This window comes from Salvelinus namaycush, chromosome 28 (assembly GCF_016432855.1).
Source record: "Salvelinus namaycush isolate Seneca chromosome 28, SaNama_1.0, whole genome shotgun sequence".
NCBI classification, from domain to species: Eukaryota; Metazoa; Chordata; class Actinopteri; order Salmoniformes; family Salmonidae; genus Salvelinus; species Salvelinus namaycush.
The window spans coordinates 4,806,484-4,821,483 of record NC_052334.1 but is presented as its reverse complement, the minus strand read 5'-3'; the positions used below and the strand labels follow the sequence as shown (position 1 = coordinate 4,821,483).

The 15,000-nt window shown below is 49.7% G+C and overlaps 1 protein-coding gene across 1 annotated transcript; it reads left to right on the top strand.

Annotated features, from left to right (window-relative positions):
* Positions 1-8,340: 8,340 nt before the first annotated feature.
* ccdc28a (coiled-coil domain containing 28A) lies at positions 8,341-13,902 on the top strand. The gene is given in 5 exon segments (XM_038967464.1): positions 8,341-8,587; positions 9,112-9,320; positions 9,461-9,627; positions 13,252-13,275; positions 13,278-13,902. Coding segments are annotated over 4 exon segments (501 nt in total). The 5' UTR covers positions 8,341-8,587; positions 9,112-9,165; the 3' UTR covers positions 13,433-13,902.
* Positions 13,903-15,000: the final 1,098 nt, after the last annotated feature.

Here is a 15,000-nt window from a genome sequence, read left to right as displayed (position 1 = left end):
GGGCATTCTATGTTGTTTTTCTATGTTTTGTTCTAGTCGTTATATTTCTATGTGTTTGGCCTAGTATGGTTCTCAATCAGAGGCAGGTGTCGATCGTTGTCTCTGATTGAGAATCATACTTAGGTAGCCTGTTTTCCCACTATGGGTTGTGGGTAGTTATTTTCTGTTTAGTGTTTTTGTTTGCACCTTACAGAACTGTTTGTCAGTTTGATGTTTTTGTTCAGTATTCATTCTTTATTAAATTTATTATGAATACGTACCACGCTGCACTTTGGTCCTCTTCTCCTTCCACCAACGACAACCGTTACACAATGTAAACACATGTTACCCATGCCAATAAATCCCCATAAATTTAATTGAGAGAGAGAGAGACACAGACAGACGAGTGAGAGTCTCAAGTCTCTATCAAAATGCTGCGCACCTTGAAACACATCATGCAAATGCCTCAGTGAGTCTCCGTGTGTGTGTGTGTGTGTGTGTGTGTGTGTGTGTGTGTGTGTGTGTGTGTGTGTGTGTGTGTGTGTGTGTGTGTGAGAGAGAGTCAGAGAGAGAAAAGGGGGGCACTGGAGTTAATCACTGAACAGGGTGTTGTTCATCTTGTGCTTTATTGTGGTTCAAAATGTTTTCCATTTGGAGTAAACAGTTTCTGTTACAAAACATTTTGCTACGGTCTGGGACTAATGAATACACCCCATTAAAGGACCCACCTCCCTAGGTGTTTCTGAGTTTCTCCCACTGATCCTCCAGTTCCACCCCAAGTCAAGGCCTCCGTGGTTCCTCTGGGTCAGGGTCACTCTGTCTGCCAGGGTCAGGACTCAGGCCAGCTGATCTGATGGTCCTCTTAGGGAGGATTACTGCCCTGGGGGTGGGGTGGGGGGGGGTTGGAGGTTCACTCTCACAGAAATCATTGTTTTTCGTTTAGTTCAATTGATTATGCAGTCATTGGCTTTTTTTGGTTGAAATTCAGTTTGACATTAAAATGGGACACAAAGTACATCATCTACAGAATGCACATTAAAATGTTTTCTTGTCAATACACACTATTTTTTAATCGGTGTGTATTGACATTTGATAAATAGAATATCCTGACGGTACGCTGAAAGGTACCCAACAGTATATCTCCAAATGAGGATCCTGACTAGGTAGACTTGTAGTTTAATATGCGACGCGGTCAGCTGGTAAAATGAAACTGTAGCACCACCTGCTGGACAGATAGTAGTCATTACTTGGTCATGATAGATCGACTCGAATATGGTGGTATATTCGAAACTGACTTGACAACAACGTCATCAGACATGTTTAGTCTCAGTTAATTTAGAAAACTTACTGTACCAGCTTTGTTAGTTTATTTAGGATGTGAAACATTCTTATTCGGCTGAAGTCGAGACATTCATATTTAGCAGAAATCGAGCCGAGGAGAGAAGCCACTGAAGACTGCTGGAACGTAAACTAAAAAAGGGTTTGGCGTCATGACATCAAATACCAGGAAGTTAAAAAAGTTAGCAGCATCAAAGATGGTCTATTATATTGACAAGACATTTGAGTGACCGCTCTAACAATGGAAATACACGTCCTCAACGATGGAAGGCAGGCGGCAGGAGGCGAGATCAGGTGGGACCATTCTGGCCAATGATACGCGTTTGATCAGGCCATAGAGATAGATAGACGACTCATCCTTGTATCTTTGCCATTGTAGTATCTGTGACAGCTTGGTCAGTGCCATTGAGGCTATCTCCATTTTAAAGTAGTACATTTTCTTTTTCTTCATTGGCTGACTGCTCCCAACTCATATGAATCATTGCCAACTTGACTACTTTAAAATGGTGGAAGCCCTCAATGGCAATGTCCATGCTAGAATGGATTATGTCCATAATGAGACCTCATATCAATTAAATTAAATTCAAAGGGCCTTTATTGGAATGGGAAACATATGTTAACATAAAGTAAGTGAATTTAACAATAATCAGAAGTGAGAAGAAACCAAAACAACATTAACACAAAAAGATTAGAAATTAACGGTAAACATTGCGCTCAGAAAGGTTTCAAAAAGATAAAGTTATTACAAGTGTTATATTATCAGCTATCAGTTGTTTTAACAATGTGCCAATAGTTGTAGTATGAATAGCAGGGGGAAGATAAATAAACATTTTGGTTGTATATACAATGTTGTTTGCGCTCCAGTGGTTGCCCTTTTCTCATGGCAACGGGCCACAAATTGTTCTACCTTGACTGCACACTGCGGCATTTCACCTAACAGATATGGGAGTTTATTAATGTTATTATTTTATTGTCAAATTCTTTGTGTGTCTGTGTAATCTGAGGGAATGATGCGTCTCTAATACGGTCATACATTTGGCAGGAGGTTCGTTCGGTAGCGCAGCTCGGTTTCCACGTCATCGTTAGGTAGCGCAGCTCGGTTTCCACGTCATCGTTAGGTAGCGCAGCTCGGTTTCCACGTCATCGTTAGGTAGCGCAGCTCGGTTTCCACGTCATCGTTAGGTAGCGCAGCTCGGTTTCCACGTCATCGTTCGGTAGCGCAGCTCGGTTTCCACGTCATCGTTAGGTAGCGCAGCTCGGTTTCCACGTCATCGTTAGGTAGCGCAGCTCGGTTTCCACGTCATCGTTCGGTAGCGCAGCTCGGTTTCCACGTCATCGTTAGGTAGCGCAGCTCGGTTTCCACGTCATCGTTAGGTAGCGCAGCTCGGTTTCCACGTCATCGTTAGGTAGCGCAGCTCGGTTTCCACGTCATCGTTAGGTAGCGCAGCTCGGTTTCCACGTCATCGTTAGGTAGCGCAGCTCGGTTTCCACGTCATCGTTAGGTAGCGCAGCTCGGTTTCCACGTCATCGTTAGGTAGCGCAGCTCGGTTTCCACGTCATCGTTAGGTAGCGCAGCTCGGTTTCCACGTCATCGTTAGGTAGCGCAGCTCGGTTTCCACGTCATCGTTAGGTAGCGCAGCTCGGTTTCCACGTCATCGTTCGGTAGCGCAGCTCGGTTTCCACGTCATCGTTAGGTAGCGCAGCTCGGTTTCCACGTCATCGTTAGGTAGCGCAGCTCGGTTTCCACGTCATCGTTAGGTAGCGCAGCTCGGTTTCCACGTCATCGTTAGGTAGCGCAGCTCGGTTTCCACGTCATCGTTAGGTAGCGCAGCTCGGTTTCCACGTCATCGTTAGGTAGCGCAGCTCGGTTTCCACGTCATCGTTAGGTAGCGCAGCTCGGTTTCCACGTCATCGTTAGGTAGCGCAGCTCGGTTTCCACGTCATCGTTCGGTAGCGCAGCTCGGTTTCCACGTCATCGTTAGGTAGCGCAGCTCGGTTTCCACGTCATCGTTAGGTAGCGCAGCTCGGTTTCCACGTCATCGTTAGGTAGCGCAGCTCGGTTTCCACGTCATCGTTAGGTAGCGCAGCTCGGTTTCCACGTCATCGTTAGGTAGCGCAGCTCGGTTTCCACGTCATCGTTAGGTAGCGCAGCTCGGTTTCCACGTCATCGTTCGGTAGCGCAGCTCGGTTTCCACGTCATCGTTAGGTAGCGCAGCTCGGTTTCCACGTCATCGTTAGGTAGCGCAGCTCGGTTTCCACGTCATCGTTAGGTAGCGCAGCTCGGTTTCCACGTCATCGTTAGGTAGCGCAGCTCGGTTTCCACGTCATCGTTAGGTAGCGCAGCTCGGTTTCCACGTCATCGTTAGGTAGCGCAGCTCGGTTTCCACGTCATCGTTAGGTAGCGCAGCTCGGTTTCCACGTCATCGTTCGGTAGCGCAGCTCGGTTTCCACGTCATCGTTAGGTAGCGCAGCTCGGTTTCCACGTCATCGTTAGGTAGCGCAGCTCGGTTTCCACGTCATCGTTAGGTAGCGCAGCTCGGTTTCCACGTCATCGTTAGGTAGCGCAGCTCGGTTTCCACGTCATCGTTAGGTAGCGCAGCTCGGTTTCCACGTCATCGTTAGGTAGCGCAGCTCGGTTTCCACGTCATCGTTAGGTAGCGCAGCTCGGTTTCCACGTCATCGTTAGGTAGCGCAGCTCGGTTTCCACGTCATCGTTCGGTAGCGCAGCTCGGTTTCCACGTCATCGTTAGGTAGCGCAGCTCGGTTTCCACGTCATCGTTAGGTAGCGCAGCTCGGTTTCCACGTCATCGTTAGGTAGCGCAGCTCGGTTTCCACGTCATCGTTAGGTAGCGCAGCTCGGTTTCCACGTCATCGTTAGGTAGCGCAGCTCGGTTTCCACGTCATCGTTAGGTAGCGCAGCTCGGTTTCCACGTCATCGTTCGGTAGCGCAGCTCGGTTTCCACGTCATCGTTAGGTAGCGCAGCTCGGTTTCCACGTCATCGTTAGGTAGCGCAGCTCGGTTTCCACGTCATCGTTAGGTAGCGCAGCTCGGTTTCCACGTCATCGTTCGGTAGCGCAGCTCGGTTTCCACGTCATCGTTAGGTAGCGCAGCTCGGTTTCCACGTCATCGTTAGGTAGCGCAGCTCGGTTTCCACATCATTTTGTTTTCCAACATAAGTGAAATGTCACCAACCACTGAGTGCACAAAACATAAAGAACACCTTTTCTAATATTGAGTGAAAACAGTTCATATACTGTATGAAAAAGTACCCGATTAAATTAAAACACATTTTATTAAAAAAACCTGACTATGACTGCTGAATATCTGATAGTCAAAATAGCATGAAAAAACATTGTTCCTTCAGAGACCGATTGCTTTGTAAGGTTCAACCAACCTTTTGTTGGTGTCTCCATATTCTCAGAAAGGGGGACATTAGCAAATCTGAATAGATAAGGCCTGACAAAATACTAACTCTATATCCTGATGGTCTACATCCTGGGGTTTACATCCTGGATATTACTGCCATCACCACAGCAGATAGATAACTGTGATCTACATCCTGGGTATTACTGTCATCACCACAGCAGCTAGTTAACTGTGTTCTACATCCTGGGGTTTACATCCTGGGTATTACTGTCATCACCACAGCAGATAGATAACTGTGATCTACATCCTGGGTATTACTGTCATCACCACAGCAGCTAGATAACTGTGATCTACATCCTGGGTATTACTGTCATCACCACAGCAGCTAGATAACTGTGATCTACATCCTGGGTATTACTGTCATCACCACAGCAGCTAGATAACTGTGATCTACATCCTGGGTATTACTGTCATCACCACAGCAGCTAGTTAACTGTGATCTACATCCTGGGGTTTACATCCTGGGTATTACTGTCATCACCACAGCAGCTAGTTAACTGTGTTCTACATCCTGGATATTACTGTCATCACCACAGCAGCTAGTTAACTGTGTTCTACATCCTGGGGTTTACATCCTGGGTATTACTGTCATCACCACAGCAGCTAATTAACTGTGTTCTACATCCTGGGTATTACTGCCATCACCACAGCAGCTAGATAACTGTGTTCTACATCCTGGGTATTACCCAGCACCTCCTCCAGTATTACTACCATCACCACAGCAGATAGATAACTGTGTTCTACATCCTGGGTATTACTGTCATCACCACAGCAGCTAGTTAACTGTGTTCTACATCCTGGGTATTACCCAGCACCTCCTCCAGTATTACTGTCATCACCACAGCAGCTAGATAACTGTGTTCTACATCCTGGGTATTACTGTCATCACCACAGCAGCTAGATAACTGTGTTCTACATCCTGGGTATTACTGTCATCACCACAGCAGATAGATAACTGTGTTCTACATCCTGGGTATTACTGCCATCGCCACAGCAGCTAGTTAACTGTGTTCTACATCCTGGGTATTACTGTCATCACCACAGCAGCTAGTTAACTGTGTTCTACATCCTGGGTATTACCCAGCACCTCCTCCAGTATTACTGTCATCACCACAGCAGCTAGATAACTGTGTTCTACATCCTGGGTATTACTGTCATCACCACAGCAGCTAGATAACTGTGTTCTACATCCTGGGGTTTACATCCTGGATATTACTGTCATCACCACAGCAGCTAGATAACTGTGATCTACATCCTGGGTATTACTGTCATCACCACAGCAGCTAGATAACTGTGTTCTACATCCTGGATATTACTGTCATCACCACAGCAGCTAGTTAACTGTGTTCTACATCCTGGATATTACTGTCATCACCACAGCAGCTAGATAACTGTGTTCTACATCCTGGGTATTACTGCCATCACCACAGCAGCTAGATAACTGTGTTCTACATCCTGGGTATTACTGCCATCACCACAGCAGCTAGATAACTGTGATCTACATCCTGGGTATTACTGTCATCACCACAGCAGCTAGATAACTGTGTTCTACATCCTGGGGTTTACATCCTGGATATTACTGTCATCACCACAGCAGCTAGATAACTGTGATCTACATCCTGGGTATTACTGTCATCACCACAGCAGCTAGATAACTGTGTTCTACATCCTGGGGTTTACATCCTGGGTATTACTGCCATCACCACAGCAGCTAGATAACTGTGTTCTACATCCTGGGGTTTACATCCTGGGTATTACTGTCATCACCACAGCAGCTAGTTAACTGTGTTCTACATCCTGGATATTACTGTCATCACCACAGCAGCTAATTAACTGTGATCTACATCCTGGATATTACTGCCATCGCCACAGCAGCTAGTTAACTGTGTTCTACATCCTGGGTATTACTGTCATCACCACAGCAGCTAGATAACTGTGTTCTACATCCTGGGGTTTACATCCTGGGTATTACTGTCATCACCACAGCAGCTAGTTAACTGTGTTCTACATCCTGGATATTACTGTCATCACCACAGCAGCTAGATAACTGTGTTCTACATCCTGGGTATTACTGTCATCACCACAGCAGCTAGTTAACTGTGTTCTACATCCTGGGGTTTACATCCTGGATATTACTGTCATCACCACAGCAGCTAGTTAACTGTGTTCTACATCCTGGGGTTTACATCCTGGGTATTACTGTCATCACCACAGCAGCTAGTTAACTGTGTTCTACATCCTGGATATTACTGTCATCACCACAGCAGCTAGATAACTGTGTTCTACATCCTGGGTATTACTGTCATCACCACAGCAGCTAGATAACTGTGATCTACATCCTGGATATTACTGCCATCACCACAGCAGCTAGATAACTGTGATCTACATCCTGGGTATTACTGTCATCACCACAGCAGCTAGTTAACTGTGTTCTACATCCTGGATATTACTGTCATCACCACAGCAGCTAGATAACTGTGTTCTACATCCTGGGTATTACTGTCATCACCACAGCAGATAGATAACTGTGATCTACATCCTGGATATTACTGTCATCACCACAGCAGCTAGATAACTGTGTTCTACATCCTGGGTATTACTGTCATCACCACAGCAGCTAGATAACTGTGATCTACATCCTGGGGTTTACATCCTGGATATTACTGTCATCACCACAGCAGCTAGATAACTGTGATCTACATCCTGGGTATTACTGTCATCACCACAGCAGCTAGATAACTGTGATCTACATCCTGGGTATTACTGTCATCACCACAGCAGCTAGATAACTGTGTTCTACATCCTGGGGTTTACATCCTGGGTATTACTGTCATCACCACAGCAGATAGATAACTGTGTTCTACATCCTGGGGTTTACCTAGCACCTCCTCCAGTATTACTGTCATCAGTATTACTGTCATCAGCTGTGATACAGCCTGGAATCGAACCAAGGTCTATAGTGACGCCTCTAGCACTGAGATGCAGTGCCTTAGACCGCTGTTCCACTACATGCCTTTCTAATGCGTGGTGCTGTGAGCCACTGACCTGTGTGTTTCTCCTCAGACTCAGGCAGCAGCAGGTGGCTTCTAGGTTTTAGGACTACAAGCTGGCATGCTCTACTACCACAGACAGAAGGCGTAACCCACACACACGTCACAGGGGCTATAAAGCTCAAGCATCCGTTTAGAACGTTTTCTCACCACCAAATATGGTAGTGAGAGGAAGTCCAGTCGCGGGTAGTAGGAATGGATGGAACTAGCTGAAAATGAGCTGACATTCTGCTCATTTTCTCATCGATTAAACATCTGATCTCAATAAATTTTCCAAAACTATAATTTGTTACACACACAGTGCACAAAGTTTTATAGACCTGACTCTTTGCCAAAATTGTAAAATATTGCTTTGTTTAGAAGGAGTGCAAGGTCGAATTGAGTTAGTTCACACACACCCTTCACAGAAGAGGCGTTACCTAAAGGGAATATGCAAATACGTGCTACAACAGGGCCAATAGGATATCGATAGCTCGTGTTTGGCTTTGCCCACCTCATTGCTTGTTCTGCCCAATATGCTTACTTTGCTCCTGCTGTAAACGACACAGATTAACTATTTTGGGTTAGTTATGAATATATTTGTTTTTACCGGATGGGCACACATAACTCCTAGACGATAGTGCAGATTTATCGCCCTCTATCGGCTTAGCCATAATAATGACGACTTCGTGGCTGTGGTAACTAGTGACGACCGCAGTCAAGCTAAAACCAACACAACATATCAAACAGGTTTAAAATATGTTCACATCGAATGAACTTGCTACGAATAACTTCAACAACGAAGAAAATTGAGGTCTGTTGCTAGCTATATGTTATACAATCTGTGTAAGTTGTGTAGCTAAATCAGCTAGCGTAGTGAAGTTATTTAGGCTGATTTGACAGCAATGCTAACTAGGTTAGCTAGCTAACGTCGATAACACGACATTGTTTAGCTAGCTGCTTTGCTCTCGCTTTCAACAACTAGTTCAGCTATTGAAAACTAGAAATACGACGTTGCTTTCCATTTTATTTGCACTTTTCACTGAAACCACAAAGAGGCTTCCGGGTTTAGTTGGCACAGCGGCACTGATAAGATACTAGTTCGCGTTAACTAGTAGGTAAACAAGACGAGACTTGGAAGGCCTCGCGATACTACTACTAGCTAACTAGTTAGCTATGGGTTTGGTCGGTTGGTTAACTAGCTGGACCCAACACTAGCAGACATGCCGTGTTGTTGTCAGTAGCTGACAGTTGCAACGTAAGCTAAGTTAGTGCTAGGTTGGGTTACTAAACTTGTCACCGTTATTGTTTGATTACTATCCTAGATATTTTCTGCAGGAGTGTCCAGTGCAGTGACTAACTACTAACTAGTGAACTACATATTATGATGCCATGGAGGATAGGAAGCTGAAGAGAAAGATTTCCAGGCCCTCCACCAACCAGGCCCCTGCCCCGCCAACCAGCACCCGGAAGAACACAGCCTCTGGACGTCATCTGGGCTTCAGCCACATGGGTACACACTCCAGCCAGAAGGGGAAGAGCCGCAGGTAAGAACCATAATCATCTGGATGACTTGAACAGCTTTGAGGTGAAGTTCTTAATTTGGTTGTGTGTGTGTGTGTGTGTGTGTGTGTGTGTGTGTGTGTGTGTGTGTGTGTGTGTGTGTGTGTGTGTGTGTGTGTGTCAGGGGTGTGAAGGCTCGACAGCAGCAGGCTTCAGGCAGTAAGGCAGGCCAGGGCCAGGCGGACCCCATCCAGCACTCCTTCCTGACGGACGTCTCCGATGTGCAGGAGATGGAGAAAGGACTGCTGAGCCTTCTCAATGACTTCCACAATGGAAAACTACAGGCCTTTGGTGAGCTGTGTGTGTAAAACTACAGGCCTTTGGTGAGCTGTGTGTGTAAAACTACAGGCCTTTGGTGAGCTGTGTGTGTAAAACTACAGGCCTTTGGTGAGCTGTGTGTGTAAAACTACAGGCCTTTGGTGAGCTGTGTGTGTAAAACTACAGGCCTTTGGTGAGCTGTGTGTGTAAAACTACAGGCCTTTGGTGAGCTGTGTGTGTAAAACTACAGGCCTTTGGTGAGACCAGGGTTCCAGTGGCTCAGTGGATAAAAGTGTCTGCTGCTGAAAGAGCATATTACCTGTGTGTGTTAGTATGCAGGTGAAGTTTTACATAAAGACTATGACCTCTCTTTTTACTGTCATCACCACAGCAGATAGATAACTGTGTTCTACATCCTGGGGTTTACCCCATTCCCCCCCCTCTCGCTCCCCATTCCCCCCCCTCGCTCCCTATTTCCCCCCTCGCTCCCTATTCCCCCCCTCGCTCCCTATTCCCCCCCTCGCTCCCTATTCCCCCCCTCGCTCCCTATTCCCCCCCTCGCTCCCTATTCCCCCCCCCTCGCTCCCTAATCCCCCCCTCGCTCCCTAATCCCCCCCTCGCTCCCTAATCCCCCCCTCGCTCCCTAATCCCCCCCTCGCTCCCTAATCCCCCCCTCGCTCCCTAATCCCCCCCTCGCTCCCTAATCCCCCCCTCGCTCCCTAATCCCCCCTCGCTCCCTAATCCCCCCCTCGCTCCCCCCTCCCCCTCGCTCCCTATTCCCCCCCTCCCCCTCGCTCCCTATTCCCCCCCTCCCCCTCGCTCCCTATTCCCCCCCCTCCCCCTCGCTCCCTATTCCCCCCCCTCCCCCTCGCTCCCTATTTCCCCCCCTCTCGCTCCCTATTCCCCCCCTCTCGCTCCCTATTCCCCCCCTCTCGCTCCCTATTCCCCCCCTCTCGCTCCCTATTCCCCCCCACCCTCTCGCTCCCTATTCCCCCCCCACCCTCTCGCTCCCTATTCCCCCCCACCCTCTCGCTCCCTATTCCCCCCCCACCCTCTCGCTCCCTATTCCCCCCCACCCTCTCGCTCCCTATTCCCCCCCACCCTCTCGCTCCCTATTCCCCCCACCCTCTCGCTCCCTATTCCCCCCCACCCTCTCGCTCCCTATTCCCCCCCACCCTCTCGCTCCCTATTCCCCCCCACCCTCTCGCTCCCTATTCCCCCCCACCCTCTCGCTCCCTATTCCCCCCCCCACCCTCTCGCTCCCTATTCCCCCCCCCACCCTCTCGCTCCCTATTCCCCCCCACCCTCTCGCTCCCTATTCCCCCCCCACCCTCTCGCTCCCTATTCCCCCCCACCCTCTCGCTCCCTATTCCCCCCCACCCTCTCGCTCCCTATTCCCCCCCACCCTCTCGCTCCCTATTCCCCCCCCACCCTCTCGCTCCCTATTCCCCCCCACCCTCTCGCTCCCTATTCCCCCCCACCCTCTCGCTCCCTATTCCCCCCCACCCTCTCGCTCCCTATTCCCCCCCACCCTCTCGCTCCCTATTCCCCCCACCCTCTCGCTCCCTCTTCCCCCCCACCCTCTCGCTGCCTCTTCCCCCCTCATCTCGCTCCCTCTTCCCCCCTCATCTCGCTCCCTCTTCCCCCCTCATCTCGCTCCCTCTTCCCCCTCATCTCGCTCCCTCTTCCCCCCCACCCTCTCGCTCCCTCTTCCCCCCCACCCTCTCGCTCCCTCTTCCCCCCCACCCTCTCGCTCCCTCTTCCCCCCCACCCTCTCGCTCCCTCTTCCCCCTCACCCTCTCGCTCCCTCTTCCCCCCCCACCCTCTCGCTCCCTATTCCCCCCCACCCTCTCGCTCCCTATTCCCCCCCCACCCTCTCGCTCCCTATTCCCCCCCCACCCTCTCGCTCCCTATTCCCCCCCCACCCTCTCGCTCCCTATTCCCCCTCTCGCTCCCTATTCCCCCTCTCGCTCCCTATTCCCCCTCTCGCTCCCTATTCCCCCTCTCGCTCCCTATTCCCCCTCTCGCTCCCTATTCCCCCTCTCGCTCCCTATTCCCCCTCTCGCTCCCTATTCCCCCTCTCGCTCCCTATTCCCCCTCTCGCTCCCTATTCCCCCTCTCGCTCCCTATTCCCCCTCTCGCTCCCTATTCCCCCTCTCGCTCCCTATTCCCCCTCTCGCTCCCTATTCCCCCTCTCGCTCCCTATTCCCCTCTCGCTCCCTATTCCCCCTCTCGCTCCCTATTCCCCCTCTCGCTCCCTATTCCCCCTCTCGCTCCCTATTCCCCCTCTCGCTCCCTATTCCCCCTCTCGCTCCCTATTCCCCCTCTCGCTCCCTATTCCCCCTCTCGCTCCCTATTCCCCCTCTCGCTCCCTATTCCCCCTCTCGCTCCCTATTCCCCTCTCGCTCCCTATTCCCCCTCTCGCTCCCTATTCCCCCTCTCGCTCCCTATTCCCCCTCTCGCTCCCTTATTCCCCCTCTCGCTCCCTTATTCCCCCTCTCGCTCCCTTATTCCCCCTCTCGCTCCCTTATTCCCCCTCTCGCTCCCTATTTCCCCCCACCCTCTCGCTCCCTATTTCCCCCCCACCCTCTCGCTCCCTATTTCCCCCCCACCCTCTCGCTCCCTATTTCCCCCCCACCCTCTCGCTCCCTATTTCCCCCCCACCCTCTCGCTCCCTCTTCCCCCCTCTCGCTCCCTCTTCCCCCCCTCTCGCTCCCTCTTCCCCCCCCTCTCGCTCCCTCTTCCCCCCCCACCCTCTCGCTCCCTATTCCCCCCCACCCTCTCGCTCCCTATTCCCCCCCACCCTCTCGCTCCCTATTCCCCCCCCACCCTCTCGCTCCCTATTCCCCCCCACCCTCTCGCTCCCTATTCCCCCCACCCTCTCGCTCCCTATTCCCCCCCACCCTCTCGCTCCCTATTCCCCCCCACCCTCTCGCTCCCTATTCCCCCCCACCCTCTCGCTCCCTATTCCCCCCCCACCCTCTCGCTCCCTATTCCCCCCCACCCTCTCGCTCCCTATTCCCCCCCACCCTCTCGCTCCCTATTCCCCCCCACCCTCTCGCTCCCTATTCCCCCCCACCCTCTCGCTCCCTATTCCCCCCCACCCTCTCGCTCCCTATTTCCCCCCCACCCTCTCGCTCCCTATTTCCCCCCCACCCTCTCGCTCCCTATTCCCCCCCCACCCTCTCGCTCCCTATTTCCCCCCCACCCTCTCGCTCCCTATTCCCCCCCCACCCTCTCGCTCCCTATTCCCCCCCACCCTCTCGCTCCCTATTCCCCCCCACCCTCTCGCTCCCTATTCCCCCCCACCCTCTCGCTCCCTATTCCCCCCCCACCCTCTCGCTCCCTATTCCCCCCCCACCCTCTCGCTCCCTATTCCCCCCCCACCCTCTCGCTCCCTATTCCCCCCCCACCCTCTCGCTCCCTATTCCCCCCCCACCCTCTCGCTCCCTATTCCCCCCCCACCCTCTCGCTCCCTATTCCCCCCCCACCCTCTCGCTCCCTATTCCCCCCCCACCCTCTCGCTCCCTATTCCCCCCCCACCCTCTCGCTCCCTATTCCCCCCCCACCCTCTCGCTCCCTATTCCCCCCCCACCCTCTCGCTCCCTATTCCCCCCCCCACCCTCTCGCTCCCTCTTCCCCCCCTTCTCCCTCTAGGTAATGAGTGTTCTATAGATCAGATGGACATGTGAGAGAGATGCAGGAGAAGTTGGCTCGGCTGCACTTTGACCTTTATGGGGAGGTGGACGAGATGCCTGAGGACCAACGGAAGACCGCCTGCGACTCCAACATGGACAAACTACTGCTCAACGTAAGATCTGGCAATAGGTTTTGTTAATGTACAGTGCCTTGCAAAAGTATTCAGACCGCTTTGTGTTACAAAATGGGGTTACAATGGATTTAATTGTCAATTTTTGTCAACAATCTACTCTGTCAAAGTGGAAGAACATTTTTTAAAGATAAATAAGAAATTATAACAAAAATCCTGTAGTTCCATAACTATTCGGCTCCTTTGTTTAGGCAAGCCTACATTAGTTCAGGAGAAAAATGTGGCTTAACAAATCACATAATAAGTTACATGGATTCACTGTGTGAAGTAGTAGAGGTTGACAGGATTTTTGAATGACTACTCCTTCCTCTGGCCCCCATACATACATCATCTGTAAGGTCCCTCAGTCAAGTGTTGAATTTCAAGAACAGATTCAACGATAAAGACCAGGAAGCTTTTCAAAAGCTTCACAAAGAACAGGCAGTGATTGGTAGATGGGTAACAACAACAACGAGACATTGAATATCTCTTTTTTTTAAAGCATGATCAAGTTAATAATTAGTCTGTGGATGATGTATTAAACCACCCAGACACACAGATGTAGTCGTCCTTCTGAACTGAGCTGCAGGAGTGGAATGGAACTGCTCAGGGATGTTACCATGAGGCTATTGGTGATAATAAATAAAAAACTGGCTACAGAGTTCAGTTGCTGTGATGGGAGAAAACTCAGGATGGATCAACAACATTGGGCCATTTATATCAAATAAATGTTTCAGCGCAATGTTCCAAATGACTGTCTCGCAAGAATCAAATTATATAATTGTTTTAGTTTTTATGAGTGCGCTATGCCTTTTTTGGGGGGGTCTCATCTCCTTCGCTCTTTCTGTGCGGTGTGCACCTTCCCGCTTGCACACAGACACCAAGCTCCTCCCCCTGCCGCTCAACAACAAAAGACGGAATAACTTCTTCCTCTCTGACAACAAGCCGTTTTAAAACTCGCTATTTATATTTTGAGGTTTGGTCCAATAGAATCGGTCATATGGACACGCTTAGTCATTGTTTTACTGTAATAGATGAGAACCGAACCATTCTAACAATCCCCTTTTTATGTGTCGACTCCCAAAACGTAGAACAGAGCAGACCCCTACTTAAAACGAGAGTATCAATGAACATGATTGTGGGAAATGAATGTTCAGTTTGTCGTGCGCGGTACCATGTACCGCTTGTTACGGTCCCCAGGTAGAAAACTAAATTGTCGATGAAACAGTCACTAACAACAACCAAAATGAAACAGTCATGAGCAACAACCAAAATGAAACAGTCATTAACAACAACCAAAATGAAACAGTCACTAACAACAACCAAAATGAAACAGTCATGAGCAACAACCAAAATGAAACAGTCATTAACAACAACCAAAATGAAACAGTCACTAACAACAACCAAAATGAAACAGTCATTAGCAACAACCAAAATGAAACAGTCATTAACAACAACCAAAATGAAACAGTCACTAACAACAACCAAAATGAAACAGTCATTAACAACAACCTAAATGAAACAGTCATTAACAACAACCAAAATGAAACAGTCATTAACAACAACCAAAATGAAACAGTCATAGCAACAACCAAAAT